Genomic DNA, 24,773 nt, shown 5'->3' on the forward strand with positions numbered 1-24,773 from the left:
AGGGCTATTATGTAAAACTGATGTGCAGTCAAGATACTGTCAGGCAGGCATACCATCTGTGTCAGGGTAGGACATGTCACATGTGTACACTGCATGCAGACAAACATGTCACTCAAAACACTACACTCAAGGGATTGATTGCTTTTAAACATTTTCTGAATATCTGTGACACTGTTTCTTTGCAACTTCCGGTGACGAACATTCCAGTGTATCAAGAGATCATGACATCTTACGTGCTTTGTAAGATGCAATGAAGCAGTCGGTTATAGAAAGCAAAAAATATTAATGAAGGGGAGAACTTACAGGTGAATGGGGTGGGCAAAAAAACCTAAAACTAACCCATTAAGGCAATATTTGTTTTGTATTACACACTTTAGATCAAGACATGTTATCTTACGTGTTAATTTCCCAAACAAGAAATCTGAACATTGGGCAAAGCAAAGTTCAAAATTGTAGTCCATAAATCATAAATACTGCCAACATCATTAAAAAATGTCAGAAGATGGCATTTAAGATATGTTTTGTTAACTTCCATACATTTTACATGATCACGTGGGTGGGTATTATTTTTGAGAGGAAATAGACAAAAATATGTAAAATAAACACATTTGTATTTTGGAGGTTTTCTTTCTACTTGTCTGAAAGAAGACATTTAATACAAAATCTCAAAATTGACTCATGCATGGGGAAAAACTGTTTTTGCCTGTATTGTTTCACCTTAAGAAGGCAAACTAATATATATTGTTTCAGTACATCAGTAATAGCTTCTGAACTCACTCTAACCTGGGAGCTTTATAGCTTAACCCTCTGAAATCTCCGGCTACTATGTCTGTTAAAAAATCTATACCATGACATGTTGGTATCAGTTTTTTCAGCGTTACCTCACCTATATATCCTGATAATTCATTTTTAACTTTGACTTACTTGATCAAAATTTTGAACCCAAAAGAAACTAAGGACACATAAAATCTGATCTTGAAAACTATGCTTCAAAACACATCATTTTACATATTGCAAATATGAATACAGGTTGCATATATAACATATAACAGGTAAATGAGGATAATATCTAGTTCAATATTTTATACTTAATATATTTGACAATATTTCCGGTTTTACTTGGCTGAATATCGTCAAAAAAAATCTGTCAAGGAGTTTTAAGCCAGAACTTTAGAGGGAAGCTGATGGCTGAAGGCTCAATGTTGCTTCATTTTTATGTCTTCACCTCATGAAGAAGTAATGTGCCGGTGCTTTCATGGACTCTAGAGGGTTAAAGCTATATACACCCAAGGTTGGTGAGTAACAGAATACAGGTATACTTTAAGATATTAAAAAAAATTAACTGTATTCTGTTACAGTTAAACTTTCTTGTAACTCTATCAATGTTGAAACACATTCGTTCTCAGGCTTCTCAGAGTTCTTGTGTAAAATTAGCAGCCACTTCCAGATTGAAGATATAGTGAACAACATCCTCCCTCCTCTTATCAAACCTACAGTCATGTATTGTTGAGGAAATCTCGCTGAGAGGGCAGATTTAGGGCGGAGTAGTTGGGAGCTACCAAGTGGGAGTTGTCGGTCACATCCGGGTCAGTATTTAAACACTCTCAGGTGGACCCACCTCCCCAGCACAAGTGAAGTGGAGGCGAGCTGTAAGCGTTGAAGTCACCTGCTGCTTTTTGAGGACAATTAATGTTGAAGCAGTGGTGTAGCCGGTCGGGGAGTAATTACTCTTGAAGGTGAGCCACTTTCCTATTGTTTTATTCGACTCTTTAGTGAATATTCGTTATGAGAAATGAAGAACATTATAGTGAGGACTGTTTGCTTATTTAGGTGAAGTATCCTTGTTGTCATTGCCAAGCAAGCACTTACTTGGATCTATATGGGAATTTTTAATTTTAGACTAATGTATACATTTGTACTGCCTAATTCTGTACGTTTTATGTCACTGTGGTTGTGCTGTCCATGACACAGCGAGTACTGTTAAAAATGAAATGATATTTGTTTAAAAGGTGTGCAATTTATTTTCTTTCAACTTTAGCTTTAGTTAGGGGTTTTTGTGTACAATATAGCCCGTTAATGTAACAGTTTCTCGGCTTGTATTGCTACAGGTTAACAGCTTCTACAAGCGATAACCTGCTTCACAACTGTTTAAAAGACTATAAGTGGTGCAAATATGGAGCCCAGACCTCTACTAAAAGAGAAGTTTTTCATCGTGGTACGCGGAAAGTCGAGGAAAGGCTTCAGCCGAGGATGTATTGGCCGTGTGGAGGCAGAGCTGCAGCATGGGGAGCTGATGGGGCTGATGTACTGCGGAGGCAGCAACGCAGGGAGTCCCAAGAGCGGAGGCATCGTGAAGAGGGAGGACACCTACCACCTGACCCGCCACCAGGCCCAGCTACTGCTCTTCGTGTCCCCCGCAAGCAAACGCCTGGAGCTGCTGTGTAACCCCCAGCTGTTCTCGGCCATTTGTGAGCTGTCTCAGGACGACCTGGTGGTGGTGAAGCACAAAAAGGGACACCTGCCAGGGCTGGTGAAGAACCTGATGCAGATTGGGAGGAAGGAGAACAAAGATGACCTTCAAATGCTTGGCTTTGAGGTGGAATTTGTGGTGGGTCAAGTTTTTTGTAAAATCTGATTTATTTTTTGCAACATCAAATTGTAGTTGTCTGGGAGACATTATAATAGTCAGGTTTCTATGAAGCTAATTATTGCATAAACACAGTAATATAACTGTAACAAGAAATGTATTGATGAGGATGGCATGTGTCTTGAGGCAAAGTTATCAGTCAAAAGATTGCCAGAAAGGTACATGACTCAGTGTCATCGGAACAAAATGTAGACACACACAGAAGTGTATCTGTTTTACATACACAAGAGTCATGAGTGTTTTTCTTTTTCTTCCTTGCAGGACAATGATAACAAGTTGTCATCCAAGAAACCCGCTCCTCTGCCCCTGTTCAGTGCGGCAGACATCGTCCAGGTGGTCCCATCTCACTCTGTTCCCTTCGGACTGCACTGGAAAGAAGGACAATATGGGAGTAAGTAAAATGGTCAACATCAAAGCTTGTCTCCATCTTTCAGAGTCAACATTTCTTAACCACAGGAAACTTCTGTAAGCCTACTTGAGAGTAAAGTAAATCTCTTAAAAAAAAAAAATCCTTTTGTGGTCTAAGAAACAACCACCCCACTCCTATAATCAGCTATTGAAATCCTGCAATTAAAAGTTTCAGAAAACACCTGTGACTCCAGAGGGGGCACAGAAGACAGTCCCAGCGGTCCCAGTACACAACTGGCAAAACCGGTCCTGTTGCTGTGGAATGTAAAGCAACAGATTCGTCACATGGTCTTGTGCTTTTGCACATTGTGATCTCTGAGCTGTCTACATACCTCATATGTAGACCTGTGCTGTGTTAGCCAGAGGTCAATCTGATGAGGCACCATGTGACAAACCTAAAATCTTATGACTTTCTAACCATGTGCCTCCACATACTCCCCATACCTCTCCACAGGTCTAAACAGAAAAGCAGTTACGCGCATCAACTCCATGCCAAGTATTGGATCTCGTGCACGACAATTGAGGGGGGGCCATACAGAACACAGTGTCATTCAGAGCCTGACAGAAGAGAGAACTTCAAGCAATACTCATGTGCCTCTGGAGGTGGGATCCCTGGTGGAGGTGATGTCCAACTCGGGGATCACGGTGTACGGGGTTGTCCAGTGGCTGGGCATCCCTGAAAGAAAGACTGAAGAGTGGGCTGGGATTGAATTAGTAAGTGACCTAAACTTTCTGACGTTGTTACCACACTGTCAGCTTTAGGCCGCTACCTCATACCTGATTTGCTTTTCATTGTTTCAGGACTATGAGGTGAAGGGCTGCTCTGATGGGACATACGGAGGCCAGAGGTATTTCACCTGCAGTGGGAGCAGGGCTTTATTTGTTCCTGTCACAAAGTGCAGCCCTGATGGCAGGTTCGTCTGCTCCTCTACAGGAAGGGAGCCCTCCAAACCCCCCGACATGCCTCCAGGTTAGACACGATGGGACTATTATACACCAGTTGTTGTCAACATTTTCAACTCCTAAATTAATACATATTAGGTCATGGGCCCTCATTTCATAAGATTTTGCTTCAGGGACTTCAATCTCAAAAGAATTGAATTGAACCAGAATTCTGTAGTTGTCAGTTACAGTTGAGGAAATAACAGTGAAGAAAGTGAAACCTACCACAGTAGTCACTTGTATGACTCTAACTCACTGAAACTTACAATAAAAAAATGATCTATTCCCCATTCTGGGGATGCCCAGGAACTCCCTTACAAACCTGTAAGAGTCCCTGGACCCCTTGTTGAGAACTACTGGCATACACTAGTGGTATAATTTATGTTTTTCAAAATGTTACCAGTGTTGCATGTTACTTGTACAAAACAAATAAAACTAAACAAAAAATGTTTACTAAACTGTGCCAGTATTATGTTAAGTTGTCACACAAATTGTTATCAATGTTTTTCTTTCCTTTCATTAATGATTTACACAACTTCCAACAATCTGTTTTTAGGAATTTGTTGAAGTCTCACACAAGGGCTGTACACAAGCATGAAAAAACAGTCAAAGTTCATTTTCACACCTCTGGCAGCATTTAGCTTAGATATTGACTGTTAAGGTTAATGCACACCTTCAATTTCCTTGTAGGCAAATGCTTTGGATAATGCCCACAGGTAAAAGAGAATTCTCACGTCCTGTCCTTCTTTTTGCAAGTAAAATGACAGCGTGCAGGAATTCTCTTTTCTCTTGCCTGAGGTGTGATGAAGCAAAATTATGTGGATGAAATGTGAAACAATGCACAGTCTCTGACAGTTTTTATCAGTGGAACATTTCGGACAGTCCTGTGGGCTTTTGCCTCGGAAAAGCAGATCATCATTATTCATGAAGGCCTGTGTGATTGTCAAGCTGACCTGTGCTAAACATTGTGGGAAGCTGCAGAATACTATGTTTTTTTTCCAACATATAGCTATCGGTGAAATGATGAAGTCTGTGTTAAAATGCTTTTGGGAACTTATGTTTGACTATGTTTTTTCCTGTTTTCAGTTCCTCCATTTGAGGACTTGGAGGAGGATGCACCGCCTATTCCTGAATCAGAGGCTTTGTCTTTGTTAGTAGGAAGAATGAAAGGGATTCAGGGCCACATTAACTCCTGTTACCTTGATGCCACACTCTTCAGGTAAAACCAGTTCACCACCCCTCAGGGCATTTTGATTCTCAAGTAATGCATTGTTGCAATACACAGCTTAGATTTACTTTAATCATATCATCTAAAGTAGGGTAATTGTATTTATAGGATATCTTGTACAAAGAAATGAGCATGGTGAAATGTATTCAGATAAGTACAGAGTTGAAAAACAATGTGGCTTTCTCTCTTCAGTTTGTTCGGCTCATCCCTGACCTTGGATAATATCTGCTCAAAGCCTGAGGACAAGGAGCAACCTATAACCTGCACTCTTCGAAAAATAGTCAACCGTTTGCGCAGGTATAAACACTGACTTCAAGACTTTGTTTTTCTTATGCCTTGCTTTATCATCCAGTCTGCAAAACAAGAACATTCTGACATTTAACACAGTCTAAACTGGTAAACAAGTACTCTTTGTCTTAATGATAGGGGTATATGTGTAAAACTTTCTTGCATAAGAAGGTGTGTCTGTGTGTTTGCTCCTGATTATTTTGGTGTATGCAGCTGTTCCAATGAACAAGGTCTTGTGTTTGCTTACTGATAGCTAATGTATTTATTGCAGACAAGGGTTTGTTCCTGCTGAGAGTGTGATGAATTTTCGTAAACAGCTTGGCTGCGACACTTTCCGAACTGAGGAAAAAGGTACACACCCATATCTTGCAACAGGCATTGTTAGAAAATATTTTAATTAAAGCTCCTCAGTCATTGCAACAACACAACATTGTGATGCCTACTGTTTTGTGTTTTAATTGCTTTTTCTTCAACACAGACCCAGAGGAATTCATCACAGTCCTGTTTCAGAAGGTGCTTCACATGGAGCCACTACTAAAGCTCAGGTAAGATCTTAGTCAAATAAGACAGCTTATTTAACATTGGATAGTAGTAGTGTAGTAGTAATAGTATAGTGAAAAGTTATTAAAAGTCTGTTTCTTTTCAGATCGAGACAAGAAACGTGCCAGGGTGCCTACACATTCCAGATCTTTCTGGAAAAAGAACAGATGGGACAGATGCCCACTGTCCAACAGCTGCTGGACACATCTTGCCTGTCAGGTGACCTCAAGTTTGAAGAGGTGAGTGTGCTCCTTAAAGGGATAGTTAGGATTTTTTTGAGGGCGGTTGTATGAGAAATGTATCCATTGTCAGTGTTTTACCTGCAGCAGATAGTAGTTGGATGAGTGTGAATCAAGTTGTCTTCTGTACAGTCATGCAACCCCAATGTTGTCTTTCCTCTCTGTTCCTCAGATGCCGTCCTGCCTGATGGTTCAGATGCCAAGGTTTGGAAACAACTATAAGATGTTTTCTCACATCATTCCCTCCACTGAGCTGGACATCACAGATCTCCTATACAACTGTGAGGAACAGTAATAGGTTTAAATAGTATAGGATGTTAATGGATTATCTCTTTAATACAGTGTTTTTGAAGATGCTTACAAATTGTCTACTTTTCCCAACAGCTCCAAGGGAATGCTTCCTCTGTGGTTCTTTGGCAGAGTATGAGTGTCTCCAGTGTCTATCAGATCGCCAACTGCAGCCAGGGAGAATAAAGCAGTACTGCTCTACCTGCAACACACAGGTAAACCAGATGGCCATTTTTGGATGACAAGTATCCCACTGACCAAACTTGTAAATGTGTAAAAATGTGTATTATTCTCTTTAAGGTGCACACTCATCACTCACGCCAGGGTCACTCCCCCAAAGCTCTCTCAGTCCCAGCAGATGCAGCCTCTGATCCCCCTGTGCCCAGACACATGATGCAGCTGTTTGCTGTGCTCTGCATTCAAACCAGCCACTATGTGTCCTTTGTCAAATACGGCCCTGATCCTCACTCCTGGCTCTTCTTTGACAGCATGGCAGACAGATGCGGTAAGCTAGATTTCAGCTTGTTTTTATTTAGTTGAATTAAAGGTACCATATTGTAAAAAGTGAGATTCCCAGGTTTTTTTTTCATTTTTATAAAGCCATTCTATCTGCTATATTAATACTGTGAAAGTATCGAATAAATCAAACCACAGAGAAAACACACACCCCGTATTCAGAAACGAGCCATCTGAACTCCTGTAAGATTGTGATGTTACAGTCATTACAATCCTGCCAATAAATGTGCAGAGTCACTCAGAGTGCACTTTGAAAGACCTGGAAACACTCAGGGCAGACTGTGGTTTTCCGGACAGGAATTTTTTTTATATGAACATTAAAGGATGCTTGGAGCAGTGGGCAGCACATTTCTGCACCCAGGGAATACAACAAAATAAAAGTATAAACCAAAAAAAACAACGTAATAGGTTGTTTCTTGGCTTTTCTTCCATCAGTGGCATTATTCTGATGTTCGTGCAAACTCTGCCTTGTTTTGTTTTTTCTGTAAAGTGGTTCCATGTGACTACCTTATATGCTGATAAGGCAACCTCGACAGTTTTGGATAAAGCAATGCTCTGACGTCTAGAACTGCTCTTTATCTCTTCTTCAGCTGATGTCTAATCTTAAAGCCTCTGTTACATAAAGGTGATGATCAACATGGATACAACATTCCTGAGATCCGAGCTTGTCCGGAGCTGGGTGACTTCCTGTCCCAGCCGGAGGAGGAGCTAACCTGGGCCAACATGTCCCAGGCTCCTGAACTAGTGCGGAGGTTGCTGTGTGACTCCTACATGTTGTTATACCAAAACCCTGCCATGCCTCTTACACAGCCGAACCATCAGGAGTCTTAAACGCATGTTGAGGACGAGGACACTACGTTCCCATAACAGTGCCTTTATAACCTTGCATCTCTGCTTAATCAGCAAGATTATGTGTTGATCATTACATCCATACAGCAGGAACTGAGTTGGATGACTTGAACATCATGGGGGAAAAACAATATTGTTAAAGAGAAACAATATAAAACAATAAAAATAAATACACAAAAAAAAAGAGAAACAATATAAGTTATTGTTGACGATGAATGATTATAGTCAAAGGTGATGTGTAAAGAGAAAACTTCATTCTTTATTTCTTGAAGGTCTTGCTATTTTTACGCTGTGATTATTTATATTAAGACTTCTTTGAAGGAAATTGTGACATTAGACAAATTGCACATAAATGACTTGACTATATTATAGTGTTATTGTTTTGTGCACTTGATGACATGCTTGTATTGCATTTTTAACTCTGGATTGTCAATTGTGACGCTAAGTAAAGCTATGATTATCTTGTTGTATGGTTGTCTTGTATTTACTGTAAACAAATGCACTGTGTGACGATTTTATCAGGGTATGTTACTGGATCTGTAATATAGTATTTTCATCAAAAAAATGTAAAATTGGAACTGGAAATCAGTGAATGTATTTACATAAAATCAGGCTATGATCCTGTTTTTTAGCAGCTTTTCAAAGTACAGACGAGCGCCTGTTCCATGACACCAGTTTACCAAATCAGCCAGGCTGGTTAGTTGAACTCATTTTCAGGTGATTTGGTTCCATAAAGCAGATTCAGTGTATTTCAAGCTCTGTTACTTATGCTAGGAAACTAGTTGAATTTGCTTTAAAATGAATCGGACTAACCAAAATAAGCCTTGCTTTTTTTGTGAACTCACTTTATGGAACAGGCCAAAGGTGAGCCCTTGAAGTTGATATTCTGGATTGCAATGCCCTCTTGTGGACAAAATGAGTTTGCCTTTAAAATCATTCACATAGGCTGCATTTCAAATGGCCTATTTCTTTTTTACTTTTAGTACATTCTTTTGCATGCACTTTGCATATAACTGTCCCATACTCCTTTATCATAACATAGTGCCTTGAACTTTGACCCTCTTGCTCATGCATGCTGCACTGGGGATTGTGGGTCAGAACGGCCAGAAAGGCATCCTGGCTAACATGCTGTAAAATACAACAAGATGCAATAAGACAACCTGGATTTTTTTTTTTTTGGGCAAACTATGTAGCCTATTGGGACAAACTAAATCTATTCCTGACATACTAAATAATGTGGTATTATGGCTATTGGAATGTACAGTCAGATTTACCCTCAAGTCTTCTTCATCGCTAACTGAGAAATGTTTTGTTCTTATCAGTGTGTATTCAGGCTGATCGGACACACCAGTATGTATTATTCTCATAACCTTTGAGGGAATTAAATATTCAGTAAGAATAATTATTTGTTATTTATGTTTATTATTTTAAAACAAAAAACAAAACAGTTTAACAAATGATAATGTGCAAGCTACCATGTGATTGTAATAGCTTATAACTAATATAAAAAAAATAAATTATATCATATTAGTATATGCATTTATATATTAGATTAGAGTTGTTTCATGGTCATTTGTCAGCCGGTGTAGGAATCCCCATAAAAAGTATTACACATTTCCATTTGTTATCTGGGGATCACCAAGCCCAGTTGGCAATAACATGAGACAGAAAACTACCTTTTTAGGACATTTGAGGTTGTTATTATTCTGAACCATGCATTTGAATGTCAATTCACTCATGAGCTACAGTCTGAATGCCTTTGCCTTTGAGTTGTTATGTGATAGGCTTGCTGGCTCTCAAGGTTGTGGAGGCCAGGACGAACTCCTGTCTGTTACGTGCCATACATTCTGGCCCACACCATGTTTGAAATCACTAAAAGAAGCATAGCTTGACATGCATATTAACTAAATTAGATTAGATTAGATTCAACTTTATTGTCATTGCACATATCACAAGTACAAAGCAACGAAATGCAGATAGCATCTAACCAGAAGTGCTTAAGCAGTAATTTAGTGCAGTAATTTAATCGTAGTGCAATATATACAGGAATTGATTATATATAAAAAATATAGTAATAAATAAAAGTATATATATATATACAGTAGTGAAAATGAAGATGATACATTATGTTCATCAACAATAAATGACATATTGATGGAAATATATCTGAAATAACATGATTGTAATAATGGATGTTATTATTATTATTATTATTTATACTATTGTTGTTGTTATTATAAGTAGTGTTATTGTGTTCAAAAAGCTGGCCCTTGTGTTTGCTCTCAGTCACTTATTAGATTAAGTGAATAGATAAACTGGGCGAGCTTTAAGTAGCTTGTGTTGTGATACGTGTGTACCACCTCAGTCAGGACTGTGTGTAACCATCGTGGGCCTGAAGAGCAACACGTTTTGTCAAGAGGAGGAGCTACACTGCTCTCTACCATTTAAATTAAAGCGCATGCGCATTTGTGTACAATTGGGACTTGGTATCTTACACAACCGTGTCTTTTCTTCATTCTGCCTGCACCTCCTCGCCGGTGTGTAGTAACCCTACACGTTACTCATTTTTTGATTTTTCAATCAAACAACGCTTAGGAAATGAGTGGGGACCATTCCCACAGCGAGGACCAGGTAATGCCATTACATGTAGCCCACTGGCACAATTTCTTGCTACTGTTTTATTTGCTTGCTTTGACAAGGCAACTTAGCTAACTGTGAATAGTGCCTGCTAGCGCGCGTTAGCCGAGTGTGTTTGTAAGGCAACTCATTTTGTTGTTATCAGCCTCTTGACATGTTTCATCACGTCTTTATTTGTAATCTTATGGAGAAGTACTTTCTAGTCAGCTATCTGGTTTGTCAGGCTATGCTTGAATTGTAAGACAAAAGTGTGGTAACGCCACATTTAATTTGGCGTTAGCTGTAGCCAGTGTTAGCCGTAGCGGCTCCGGTATGGCTCAGCCATGTTATCAGCCAGCTAACAGGCTAGCCGCTAGCCCAGATAGCAGGGCAGCTAACAAACTCGCTTCGCCATCCAGCAAGTTCAAAGTTAGTTAGCCGGCTAGTTAGCCACTATGATATTTAACATTCATCTTTTTCTGGTTTTTCAGATTGACGGTGGCTCTCGTTTCAATGGTAAGTTTGTGACACGAAGCTAATTACTTTTATAGGATGGTTTTCCTCACGCTCTGACATGTCTTCACCGATCAAATGTAACGTTATGGTAGTTCTCAGTAGAGGACAGAAATGGCGTCCAGAGACTAAGTCCTCTGTCTCACTCACAAGCGCCTATTGTTCAAAAGGGAGGTCTAATAACAGCGTTTCCGCAAATTATTTTCTCGATTCAAATCCATTTTGGCACACACCTAGAGGTGTTTTATCAGTTTATCGTATTAGAATATCTTGTTGGTTGGCTTTAAGTGTCATATTTCCCACCTGAAAGTGAGGGTTTGGGGGTTGAGGACTTAGTCTCTGCGCCATTTTCTTTTTCGGTGTAGCGGCCTGACTGTACTGCAAGCTGAACCCAGGCTGTGAAGTGCAGATGGCTGAGTGGAGCAGAAATGCGAAAGCATAGTGCCTCACTAGGATCCCACGTAGGGACCAGGAAGTCTTCTTTTCCTACAATGCATTTATTATTACTAAAGTTATTTTTTTTTAATTAACTAGAGGAAGTTAACATTTCCACATGCTAGGACGAAGTGATCCATTTTAAGTTGGATACACCTTTCATCAGTCAACTCATCATGATATCAACTTAAATTCACCACACAAGTTTAACGAGATGTTTGATATTCTGTTTATATTATTGACAGTATCTTAAAGTATCAACTGAGTGTGTTTTGGACTTTTCCACTATGATTTGTCTAAGCTGTATCAAGCACACAAGACACACCCCATATTTATTACCAATAAAGCTACATTTTGTTTAAGTGCAGCTGAGCAGGACAAACTCTTCTAGTTTAGCGCTGAATATTCTGTCTAAAGTAGTTACATGTTTAATGTGCTGGTTTTAGTAAATACTTTTCAGCCTTAGAAATACTGTTATTGAACAGAGATTGACTTCTCTGTGCATCTGTATTGCTAAAAGCATCAGTGCCAGTCCATTTATTTGCATTTCATTCATCAGCAGTGGGACACCATTTGACTGTGGGACCTAAAGGGCCTTGGCTTCACTTCTAGTTGTCAGAGTTGCATTCATTCCCCTTTAGACTGGCCTGTCAAGGCTATTAACAAGCATTGTTGGTTTTAGAGCATCTTAACTGTGGCCTGGTTCAGAAAGATATTTGTCAGCTCTCAACCATTTTAGTAGCACAAATTGTTCTGTGTATATTTTTGAACAGTTTAGCACAACTTGTTCTCTAGTCAATCATGTAAGTCATATATTCTGATTATTTGTGTTTCATCTGTCAGTAGTGGATTGTAGAGTAGTCTTGATGAAAAGTATGTCAGATATACTCTCGTTTGTCTTCAGTATGTAATGGAGTGCAAAAGGGCCGTTCACTGTAATTCTATCGCAGTGGTTTTGATCATAGGACAGCACAGATCAACTCATAATGGATGAATAAAGCTAGCTGGTGTGACAGTGACACATGTAGCAAAACTCCAAGTTTGTTTGTTTTTCTCAAAGAATCACTAAAGCTAAAAGACTGACTAACTGATCAGACCATTTCATCTTGAACATGTACCCTATAGGTTTGTCCTACACTGGTATAACAGGAGCATATGGGCATCCCGTTTTCAGCATAGACTATGCTGTTGGCTGTCAGCTCTGCTTGGGCTCAGGCTTATAGTCGTGAACTGCCTTTATTCAATGTTTGTTGATGTCTGGGTGTCAACTTTTTTTAAAATGTGATTATTGCCTTATTTCCTACACTAAGATTATTTTTTTCCCCTGTTCACAAATTAAAGAGGGCGAAAGCCTGCTTTGTTCACTGGCATGTTTCAACCTGTCTGTTTTTATATTGTCTCAAAACAACAAGGCTCATATGGGCAGTAGGTGGTGCTGTGCTACTGTGTAATAGACTTGTAGTCTACGCTCTACATGACATTCATACTGTGGTGGTTGTTGTTCAGACCTTGTGTGTAGCAATATGATTCCCATTTTTGACATGCAATGTTGGGTGACTGCTTCATGCTATTGCATATAATCACCAGGTTTGATGTGAGTTTTGTCACTTGAATAGAATCATACTGGTCATGTAAACGCCATTAGTTGAATCCTATACCTCATAAAGGTACATAGCAATCCTCTCATTTATTCAGTCCACTGTTGAATTGTTTCAGTGAATACCTGTCTAAAGAAGGTGACTCTGTTTTATTCTCAGACTCCCACAAGCATAAAGACAAGTATAAGGACAAGGAGCACAAACATAAGGACCACAAGAAGGATAAGGAACGAGAGAAATCTAAGCATGGCAACAGGTATGGTGTGTTTCCAGACTCTTGATGCATGTTTTCTGTTGGTATCTGCTCATGGACAAGACATATCACTTGATCATGGCAGCTCTATTCTGTATAGAATACTGGAAGGGGAAAAAACCTCAATAAATGGTTTGTATTTATTTGTTTTTTTATTCTAGTGATCACAAGGACTCCTCTGACAAAAAACACAGAGACAAGGAGAAGGATAAAATGAAGCACAAAGATGGCAGCGCAGACAAATACAAGGACAAGCACAAGGACAAGAAGGTGAATTACCATGCACATAATTCATGGCAGAATGCACACATGGTTGTGCATGTAATGTTGTGATTTTAGGGTTCATCATTTATGAATTATTCTGCAGTATTAAGCTGTCAAAACCATACACATGTCCATGGCCCACAGCTATGTACATAGATAGAGGGTATTCCTTTTGGGGTTTGTAATACTGTTTCAATTATAGATTTGACAAATGTGTCCTTTCAGTTGGGACTTGAAGGCATCTGAAACAAATGTCCACAGATGTAGCCATCATTTTGTGTTTTAGATCATATCCAAATAGCTATACAAGTGCTTGTATTTTGGCAGAATTAGGGGTTTTGATGGTTCTTTCAAACTTAGAAAATGTATATTAAATTGGTGCGAATAGAGTGGATGTTGAGGGCAACTTGTGTATAATGTCAGACAAATTCTTGGTCACTCCTGTCAGTGTTGTGCAATGAGTTTTTAATCCACAATTGGGAAATGGTTTAGGTGCTCTAACTTCTACCAATTGGAACAAACTGTTTTATCCAGAAAAATATAAAAAGGTTAATTCATAATTATTTTAGATTAAGCATCATCATTAGAATTCTTGAAATGACAAGACAGTTTCAATGTTAGTTTTTCATATGCAGAGTTGGTTGTTTATCATCTTGCTGTTACACTTTTTTAGAAACATGTTTTTCTGGAATAACAACTCTGTATATACCTTTCAGATGAAGTCCCTTGATGGAAAAGTCAAAAAAGAAAAAGAGAATGGCTTTGCCAGGTAAGTCTGGACTTGCATTTAGCTCTATAGTTGCGCTACAGCAGAATTTGTGATTTTGAATGTGTGACATCTTTTGCAGCCCTCCGCAAGTGAAGTCTGAGCCAGAGGAGGATTCTTACCTTTCTCCTAAACATGAGAGGTCTCTAAAAAGAGAACGGGATGATGATAATGAGTGAGTGGCCTTTGTGGTTAGACTTCTTGTGTGTCTTCCATGTGTCTATTTTGGATTATTGGGGAATTTGTATAGTTGGCTGTAACCAAACTAATTTTCGTTGTTTTTTTTCGTCTTGTTTTTTCAGCTATGATTTCAAGCCCAAAAAAATTAAGACTGAAAATGACAAGAAGGCCAAGAAAAGGAAACAAGATGATGAGGTAAGCAAAAGCCATAAGCAGAACTTGATCTTGGGCTTTTTCTCTAAACGATGACAAAAAGGCCTCTTTTTTTTTTTTTTTTTTTTTCTAAAGCATATGTTCTGAAAGTATAAAATGAGGGAGCACCTGAATTGGGCAGGCTTGAGTCTGCCTTTTGTGTTGATACTCCCATTTTTTTTATGCCAACCCTTGAGAAGAACGACTAAGTATCTCTTCCCTTTTTAGGACATTAAGCCAAAAAAGACAAAAAACAAAAAAGGAGAAGTGGCTGATGGAAAAAAGAAAGCAAAGAAAGAGCCAGAGGAGAAGTGGAAATGGTGAGTTATTTATGCCAGCCAGCTGTATGATCCTACATGCTTATCAGTGTGGGCATGTGCCAAGTGTGGCTGTACTGCGTGTTAATGTTGGAACGAGTAATGTTTTGTTTCTCTGGTATATTCAAACTCCTTATTGGATGGACTTATTTGGTTGATTCCAGGTGGGAAGAAGAGAGATACACAGACGGTGTCAAATGGAAGTTTCTGGAACACAAAGGGCCCGTGTTTGCGCCACCTTACGATCCTCTTCCTAGTCAAGTCAAATTCTACTATGATGGTGAGATTGTATTTCCCACAGGGGTACTCGGCTATTCTATCAGCCGATGGCTACACGGACAGACAAATGCATTTTTTGCACATTTTAGGTAAACTAATGAAGCTCAGCCCAGAGGCAGAAGAGGTGGCAACGTTCTTTGCCAAAATGCTGGAGCATGAGTACACTACAAAGGACATCTTCCGCAAAAACTTCTTTAAGGACTGGAGGAAGGTATGAAGAAAATGCATTTTAGTGAATACAATTACTTCTGTCTCAAATCTGTGTGGAGACTTTTTTGAATATGCCATGTTTTGCTGATCCAGGAAATGAACTCAGAGGAAAAGGCCAAGATAACAGACCTGAAGAAGTGCGACTTCACAGAGATGGCGGAATACTTCAAGGCACAATCAGAAGCCAGGAAAGCCATGACAAAGGATGAGAAACTGGTAAACTTGATGTATTTTAATCAACCTTGCAGGAAGATTTTTTTTTTTTTTTACAAAAACATTAGTCAGCCAATAGCCCCTTTCAGACTGCTGTGATATTTACATCTCATGTTTTGCCTGAAATTGCCATTTTAGTCTTCAGTATCAGACTATATTGAGCACATCAGTTATTCTAGTCCACCCAAAACCAATGATTTTGTCATTTTAGTCCAACTTATATCACAGGAGTTATCTTATTATCTGGTATGAGTTATGCGTGTTAAATGATCATCAGTGCAGCTATGCAGAAATCGTTTGGTCTAGAATTCTGATTGTATCAAAAGCATCCAGATATGGAACACGGGACATTTGTTTCAAAATGTAAGTGCAAATCAGAACTATACACACTGTAATAACAATAACTGTACATTCCTGGTTTTGATCATTGAGCAGGTCAGTTATTAATACCTGCTATGAGAATCAATCTGCACTGCCCAAATTGCAAAATATGCATTAATCAGCCACCTGACCCGACCTGCAAATGGCCTACTTTATACATTATCATAACACAATTGTCTGGACTGAGATGAACCTGGACTGAGATTGAACCAGCCCACTCAAACCCAGAATATGTTCTAGTAGCCTAAGCTAGTGCAACAGTACAATATATTGTCTTTTTTTTTCTTCCTTTTTTCCTTGTCAACAAAAATGGAGATTTTAGTTAAGTATTTTGTGGACACCAACATTGCAGAATGATATGGTCACTTCTATGATGGGGACACCGTCTCACCTGAGCCATGGAACAAGTTGATTAACATATTAAGTCATACGTTTTCGTTAAAGAAATTAACAGTCATCCTGTGGGAAGGCCCTCAATTGACCATGGTATTTACCTGTAACACACTACAATATGTTATTACAGTTCCCAGAAAAGTGATCTAGCCCATTTGCACCTTTTTTCCATGGCTTGGGGTAAAAAGTATGATTATGTCAAATCTTCACTGCATCGAACAAGATTGACAACAGGAAGAGTCCTGATGTGGTGTTTTTTCCCTACCTTTTGCAGAAAATAAAGGAGGAGAATGAGCGCATCTTGCAGGAATATGGCTTCTGCATCATGGACAACCACAGGGAACGCATTGCTAACTTCCGCATTGAGCCCCCGGGCCTGTTCCGCGGCCGAGGTGACCATCCAAAGATGGGCATGCTCAAACGTCGCATCAGACCTAAAGACATCATCGTCAACTGCAGCAAGTGAGTGAGGTGGCTTTTTGTTTTGTTCTTTCAGTGCCGGTGAATGGATGTACTAACGATTAAATCGGTTTTTAATGTGCTCTTCACAGGGACTCCAAGCACCCAGAGCCTCCTCCAGGCACTAAGTGGAAAGAGGTTCGTCATGACAACAAGGTGACTTGGCTGGTGTCGTGGACGGAGAACATTCAAGGCTCAATCAAATACATCATGCTGAACCCCAGTTCCAGAATCAAGGTGGGCTGACTTCTGCACTACAAGGAGTTTTTGGTTAAGAATTGGTCTTTTGTCAGGGTAGAACAGAAATGCATGTCACCTGAGTTTCCTATACCACAGAAAAATGTGTTATTAAACACCCAGCCAAATGTGAATCAGAAAAAAATCGCCATGCATTTAAAAAAATTTTTTAGTTTTTAAGAGTTAAGAAAATCTGTCTGCCGAATATCCAACTTCTTTGGTGACCTTATGCTGTCACACTGTCTCATTGTTGGAAGGGTCTGCTTTGCTAAAATTGAGGACAGCAGTTGAAATTACTTGTCTATAGTCTAAACTAGGTTTAGTTTGAATAAGTGAAACATGTATGACATGTGTGAATATACAATTACACTCAACTTGGGGTTCTGTGCCGCTTTTATCTAACTGCCGACATTGGCGCACTTCAACAGGGAGATCCTCACGACCACCCGTAGACAACTGTTTGTTTGTAGGTTCACAAAATGCTCCAGAATTAGCGCATGTATAGGATATCATTTCAGACATTGTTACCCTCCGTCGCTATGACTGCTGACACAATTTTTTTTCCTTTTTCTTAAATGTGTTGTGAGAAACAAGTGCATATTGTGGAATTGGCTTCTATAACTCCAAGTTTGGATTTAAAAGTGTTCAAAGAAACTAAGTCCGTTAGTTTCCAGTCTTTCTGTAACATATTCCATGCATAAGATGCAGAGTAAACAAATGCCCTTTTATCCAACTCCGTACGAGCATAAGGGACAGAAAGCAACAATTGGCCACCCTTGGTAAAGATGCCTGTATTGTGTTAGAGCGGAATTATGATGAGGAAGCTCCAGTGCGTCATCGAGTCATGATTTTAGACGAGTCCAAAAAACGCAGAAATGGAGAAACTGTTTGTCTACTTCACAACTAAATGTAGCTGAATTTTGTCTTTTACATGTTTTCAGCTTTTATTTTGTAACTTAAACATGTTACGTGTGACTAACAACTGCATGTTATGGCAACTAATCAATAAGTGGCATCATCTTTACAGAGTTCATGTCACCATACATCATTGTGACTTTTCACTCTGTTAAAGTTTTCCCACTGGAATGTAAAGACTGAGACTGCAGTGTCCCATTACTTGTAATGTGCGCAACAGTTCATATGACACAAACATGCCCCATCTAATTCGTCTGTTTTTTTTCTGTCTGCAGGGAGAGAAGGATTGGCAGAAGTATGAAACAGCTCGTAGGCTGAAGAAATGTGTGGACCATATCAGAACCCAGTACCGTGAAGACTGGAAGTCCAAGGAGATGAGGATCAGACAGAGAGCTGTGGCACTCTACTTCATCGACAAGGTGAGGTTTAGGATTGCTGCTGACATTGTCTTCTGTGTATATAGCTTTAGGGAGTTCAATATGGAGTAATTGCTTTCTAACAATGACTGCAGCTCACACTTAGGGTTTAGCGGGTGCTTGAACACTCGCTGCAGTGAGGCTAATGTCTCTGTAAGCCGCCTTTTTAATCCTGCTGTCCTGATGTGCTCTAGCTGGCTCTGAGAGCTGGCAACGAGAAGGAGGAAGGGGAGACTGCGGACACTGTTGGCTGCTGCTCGCTCCGAGTCGAGCACATCAAACTCTATCCAGAGAGCGACGGTCAAGAGTATGTGGTGGAGTTTGACTTCCTGGGTAAGGACTCCATCCGCTACTACAACAAAGTCCCTGTGGAGAAAAGGGTAAGGACTATAAAGCACTGTTTTAGCTTTTTTAAGTGTTCAAGCTTTGCCTCTTTATTTATGTGTGTTCTACCTCTTGTAGGTATTCAAGAATCTTCAGTTGTTCATGGAGAACAAGGAGCCTGATGATGACCTGTTTGATCGCCTGAATGTAAGTGAAACATAACCTGGCAACAAACTATAAAATCCTTTTTTTAAGTTTGGAAATGTATGGCTAGACGCACCTAAACCTCCCAGTTCATGTAATTTCTTGAAAAAAGTTAACGTTTAACTTCTGTTAAACTCATGGGACCTTGCAAAATCCTATACCTCTACTGTGAGCCTGACACATATAGTAAATCTTATAGCAAAAAAAGTGTTATGGGGCTGACATGGCAAGCTGGAATAAAAATGGACCTTTTCTTTGTGGATTTTGCACTAATATGACTATGCAAATGTCCTCAGGAGGCTGCTTCCTTTAAATACATTTTATTTAAGAATTATAAGACATTATATATACAATGTATTTCATGATGATAAAACAAAAATAAATGACTAAATAAACACCAGTACTGTATGTTGAGTATCAGTTGATCACTGTCCATTTTAAATGTATAATTTTGACCAGAAATGCATTTCTATGCATGAAATGTGGAAAAGTGGGATAATTTGAAAGGCAATATTGTTTTCTCGGTTTTCTTTAGTAGTTTGTCTCAATGAAAGTGTGGGTGATTTAAGTGTAATTAAATCAAATTGACAAACAAATAAACTAAAACAGGAGGACTGTCGATAGGCCAGCATCAGCAGATATCAGTCAGCTGATGTATCAGTTGGGTAGTACTCATAATACTGTGGGCCCTTTGCGTTAAATTTGTATAATTTTTTTTCTATATGTATTCTTAACCTAACCACTGGATTGGGTTGAAACTACAAATATTAAGAAACCCTAAAGATTATTTGCAGTGTGTATTAATGTATGAAGTTGGTCCGGACTGGTTAACAGTAATCAATATTTTCTATCTTGCAACCAAAGTATTTGATTATAGAAGTTATTCGGGCCTGCATTAAAATATATTTTTTAAGTGGACTGAAAAGTTATAAATTCAGCAAGTTGGCATGGGATGACCCAGGTGTCTAACTCTTTAGCAATCCAAAACCAATTTCTTTGTCCGTTGTTTCCTCCAGACTTCTGTTCTGAACAAGCACCTTCAGGAGCTGATGGACGGTCTGACAGCCAAAGTCTTCCGTACCTACAACGCCTCAATCACCCTGCAACAGCAGTTGAAGCAGCTCACAAGTGGTACGTCTCCACCTGCAGTCAAATATTCTAAAACCACATTTTCATTCGAATCAGCTCGATTTAGTCCCACAGAGATAAATAGATAGCGAGATGAAAAACCTGTTATTAATTCAGATGTATGCTGGTTGCGCTGTGACTGCTGTAATGAATCATTCTGTGTACAGAAAACTCATTATACTCTTGTCTTGCTCTCTAGCGGAAGAGAACGTTCCAGCCAAGATCTTGTCCTACAACAGGGCCAACAGGGCTGTGGCCATCCTGTGTAACCATCAGAGAGCTCCACCAAAGACGTTTGAGAAGTCTATGCAGAACCTGCAGGCTAAGGTAAACATGTGATGTTCAGTACTGTTGATGGACTCTTCCTTTGTTATTCAACCTGAGAAGGTTGCTAGTTTAGTTTATAAATGTCAGAATTTAATGTCTTCAAATACTGGAGTCTTTTAGCCTGGGTATACCCATACTGCTTTGCACGCTCAAATTTAATTTCGAACCTCAAAGCAGTCTGGCAACCAGGGCCATTTCTTAGCCCTGTTTTTAGGGATCCAATCACAGAGCGGGGAGGGACGGCAAGACGATGACGCGTACTAGTCGGCAGACGGAAGCTTGTAGTTTTCTTACGGATCCAAAATGGCTGCAGCAGACGCGAAGCTCTCTTTAGCTGTAGACGGCGTTTTAAATAGTTAAGAGCCGGCGTTTTAAATAGTTTAGAGCCAAAGTTGATTTTAAAAGAAGAACGTTTGACTTTACACTCCTGTTTCACCACCAAAAAGGATGTTTTAGCCTTGCTTCCGACAGGATTTGGCAAAAGCCTAATCTACCAACTAGCCCTGCTACCGCTCACTGCTGTAATGCCGGTGATCGCGCAGCAGCTCATCTATTACCCATAAAATCAAATCAGTGGATGTGTGTGGCTGAATGACATGAGGGGGAAATAAGGCGTAAAAATAAATAATCTTGCAGAAAGCGAGAACTGGAGAAGCAAAGCAGCAAGCAACACTCTCTCTCTCACACACACACACACACCCCAACACTGCCGGTAGACTGTGAGCAGCCAGAGTCAGAACATGCTGCAGAAAAACGTTGCAGAAGCAGAATTGAGCATTTTAGTCTCAAAGTAGAGATGGGCTAGTCTGGCTATGTAAACATCAATTTCTGTCGCTCTACATACGTCATCTGGTATAACTGATACGATTGGCTAAGAGCTACCTACAGACGCTTTTGATGGACATTCTAATCGCCCAATAAACGGCTCTGGAGGATCGTAAACCACGCCTCCTCTACGGAGAAATGAATGGCTGATGTCCAGACCAATCTCATTTATGATTAGTCTGGCGTTAGCCAGGCTAGGAATCTTTATGACTCAAAGGGAAATTGAGTGTTTTCCTTCTCTGCTGTAGCAAAAATAATTTTGTGGCAAAGTTTAATGAAAAAATTCTGAATACCTTTTTGCCTACAAAAGCTTGAAATGTTTTAGTGAGTGACTGACCCCCTACAAATTTTCATGTCCTGTCCTGCTTTGTCCATTTTTTATTTTTCAATTTCACCAAAATTGTTAAACATTAAAAGGCTCTTGCAGATGTACAAGGTCTCGTTCAATATTAAGGAATTGTTAACATTTCTCTCAATGCAAGTACACAAGTACAATAATCAGTGTCTGTCATTTCTTAGACTAATTACTGTCATTTCTTTTCTTAGATTGACGCAAAAAGGGACCAGCTTTCTGATGCCAAGAGAGAACTGAAGAGCGCCAAGGCTGACGCCAAAGTACGGAGAGATGAAAAATCCAAAAAGTAAGTATCTCCAAGTTAACTTTCGACAAATTGTGGTCTCCAGTTATCAGCACAGTGATAACCTTGTCTCCTCTATAGAGCCGTGGAGACCAAGAAGAAGGCGGTTCAGAGGGTCGAGGAGCAGCTGATGAAGCTGGAGGTGCAGGCGACCGATCGTGAAGAGAACAAGCAGATTGCTCTCGGCACCTCCAAGCTCAACTATCTGGACCCTCGCATCTCTGTGGCTTGGTAAGATTAAAGTCTTGAAAATATAGAAACCGGAGTGGTTTCCAGGCTAAAACGGGTCCCCTTTAACCCATTTAGATCAGATGCAATGTTTACATGTCTTAAAAAAGACGAGAACAAACAATGAAATGCAACAGGTATTGCAGCAAATCGCTGAAATACATGTGTGAAAGAGAATTAAACAAAACAAAAATATTCTTTGCTCCTCCACATAGAAGAATTGACAGAAAATAAAGTTAAACTGTGACAAGATCATCCAAAACACACATGAGCACGTCTATGAGAGACATGACGGCCGATCTGAGCGAGGGAAGCGACAAAGAAGTTGAGTTCTGTATTATCGACATTAGATCGGATGATGACCCAGACTATAATAAGCCTTCAGACCTTTACTGCTACACTGAACAAACATGATATAGTTATTGTACTCCTACTGACAGTTGAAGTAAAAATATGGCTTTCATATCTTTTTTTTTTTTTTTCCTGCTGTGCCACACTGTTTTGCATTAATTTGTTTATAAATGTGGTGAAAGAACGTTAATGCATTTTAGTGCTAGGTGATGATTTACAGTTAAAGCCAAGGGTTTAAGCTTTAGGATGTTTTTTTATTTCAAGTCTCTATCTGCTACAGTGGCTGAGAAATTTAGGAAATGTTGACATTTTGTGCAGTTTTTCAGAAAACCCTCAGGTTTTGGGATGTGCATTTGGAACAAGACTTGGGTCTTACAGGGTATTTTTCGAGGTGCACTTGGGTCTTAGTGGGTTAAAGAATGAACTTGGCTGATTTCCGTCTCTTTTTTTTGCTCTTTGTTTGTCTCCCAGGTGTAAGAAGTGGGGCATTCCCGTGGAAAAGATCTACAACAAAACCCAGCGTGAGAAGTTCGCCTGGGCCATCGACATGGCAGACGACGACTTTGAATTTTAAATCCCAGTTTGTGGTTTTAACTATGACACACTCATATTTTTTTTTTATTGGATACTTCTTTTTTAGCTTAATCGAATTTTGCTCGATGGCCAGACCCGATCAGGAATTTCAGACAGTTTGAGCAGAAAAAAAGTAACATCGGTGACACGGTAAGACGAAATGAGGCCATAATGAAGTGGCAGGGGGGTGTTGTGGGTAGTCTAAACGTCTGATCTGAGATCAGGCATCAAGGCTGAACTATACCCACAACTGAGCATCAAGGCATATTCCCAGTAATTGGAAGACCTTTTTTCCTTTGTCTCTCTCCCTCCTCGGGGACAAAAGCTGACAATGCCTGAACTTTGAACTCTGTGGTCCTATAGCTACTGTATTCAGCAAAAAACAAAAAAAATGCTTTGTATCATTTTATTTTCTCTGTTCACTTGCTCTGTATTTTAGCCCTCCCATGTATTATTAATGAATTCTATATTTTGATAGACAAAGTTAAATCAAATGAATTCCTTAACTACACCCACGCGCCTTTCGAGGAAATGGAAATGTGAGCTCGACTTGAGAAGTGTGTTTGTGTGCGTGCATGTGTGTGTATGAGGGGCTCGGCCATGGAATTGTTTGGGTGAATATTTTAAACTGGACTATGTTGAATTGTTAAGCATGAAAGAGGATGTCTGGGCAGGCAAGGGGGGGAAATACTGCAACCATGTCAATATTTACTTAAGCAAGCAGAATGTGAATATTTTGTTTTACAGCCTCCATCAGGGACTTCTTTTTCAGTGTAAATGTGAACCAATCATTTGTATCCTCTTGAGTCGCAAGCATCCTCTGAATCTCTGCATAGCTCTGTCTACATTGATTTTAACTTAATTTAACAATTGTTCCAAGAAAAGAAAAACTCCCGTATCTGTTACTTGAAGATAATGCTATGATGATGTATTTAAAGTCATTTAAATGGAAAGTGTTTTTCTTCCCAGAAGGTTATGTGAGGGATATCGACTTTGCCAAAAAAAATCACCAATCTGTTACAATTTTAGGGCAGTTTTTTTAATTGTGTAAAGATTGAGGATAAAATAATGTAACATTTAATGTGAATTATCAATTCATTTTATTCCACTTTTATGATAGGAAATTTGATGTATGTAGCTGTAAAGTCAACATCCTATTCCTGTTTTACCTTTTTGTCATAGCCTTTGATCATGTTTTCTTTGAGTTTTATCATTGTAGGTTGAAAAACGAATAAAACCCTACAAATAAACTGTGTACTTGTGATTTTTATTAAAAAAATTTTTTTTCTATAATTTTTATCCCACAATTTTGTAACCCATTTTATTTATCACCCAGTTTGTCCTATTTCATGATCCTGGGCGCTACCGAGTCCCTGTCAGTCTGGGGAGAGCCTGAACTTGCCACATGCTTCCTCCGATACATGCAGAGTTAACAGACCGCTTCTTGACACCTGACCTGATTTTTATTAAATTTTGAATGTTAAGATGAAGTGGAGTTTGTTTTGTTTTTTTGCAAAAAAGCAGATTGGTATTGAGTACTATGATATGAAAAAAATGTATGCAGGGTTCCTACAGGTGCAGGTTAGCCTTAAA

General features: G+C 39.4%; 2 protein-coding genes across 2 annotated transcripts; both read left to right on the forward strand.

Moving 5' to 3' along the window:
* The first annotated feature begins 1,609 nt into the window (after positions 1-1,609).
* Positions 1,610-8,413, forward strand: cyldb (cylindromatosis (turban tumor syndrome), b). Its single transcript, XM_059329585.1, has 14 exons — positions 1,610-1,736; positions 2,109-2,608; positions 2,909-3,038; positions 3,510-3,769; positions 3,857-4,025; positions 5,084-5,216; positions 5,418-5,522; positions 5,785-5,864; positions 5,992-6,058; positions 6,160-6,292; positions 6,465-6,573; positions 6,677-6,795; positions 6,881-7,085; positions 7,722-8,413. Exons 2-14 carry the CDS (start codon positions 2,174-2,176, stop codon positions 7,925-7,927), a joined length of 2,151 nt encoding a protein of 716 aa, XP_059185568.1. The 5' UTR covers positions 1,610-1,736; positions 2,109-2,173; the 3' UTR covers positions 7,928-8,413.
* Positions 8,414-10,415: 2,002 nt separating this feature from the next.
* top1a (DNA topoisomerase Ia) lies at positions 10,416-24,430 on the forward strand. Its single transcript, XM_059329674.1, has 21 exons — positions 10,416-10,576; positions 11,053-11,077; positions 13,267-13,363; positions 13,522-13,630; positions 14,341-14,393; positions 14,473-14,565; positions 14,693-14,765; positions 14,991-15,082; positions 15,244-15,359; positions 15,448-15,569; positions 15,662-15,784; positions 16,830-17,017; positions 17,107-17,251; positions 18,442-18,585; positions 18,777-18,962; positions 19,045-19,113; positions 20,127-20,241; positions 20,438-20,565; positions 21,937-22,031; positions 22,110-22,259; positions 23,079-24,430. The coding sequence occupies exons 1-21, from the start codon at positions 10,544-10,546 to the stop codon at positions 23,179-23,181; spliced, it is 2,259 nt and encodes a 752-aa protein (XP_059185657.1). The 5' UTR covers positions 10,416-10,543; the 3' UTR covers positions 23,182-24,430.
* Positions 24,431-24,773: the final 343 nt, after the last annotated feature.

This window comes from Centropristis striata, chromosome 3 (genome assembly GCF_030273125.1).
Source record: "Centropristis striata isolate RG_2023a ecotype Rhode Island chromosome 3, C.striata_1.0, whole genome shotgun sequence".
NCBI classification, from domain to species: Eukaryota; Metazoa; Chordata; class Actinopteri; order Perciformes; family Serranidae; genus Centropristis; species Centropristis striata.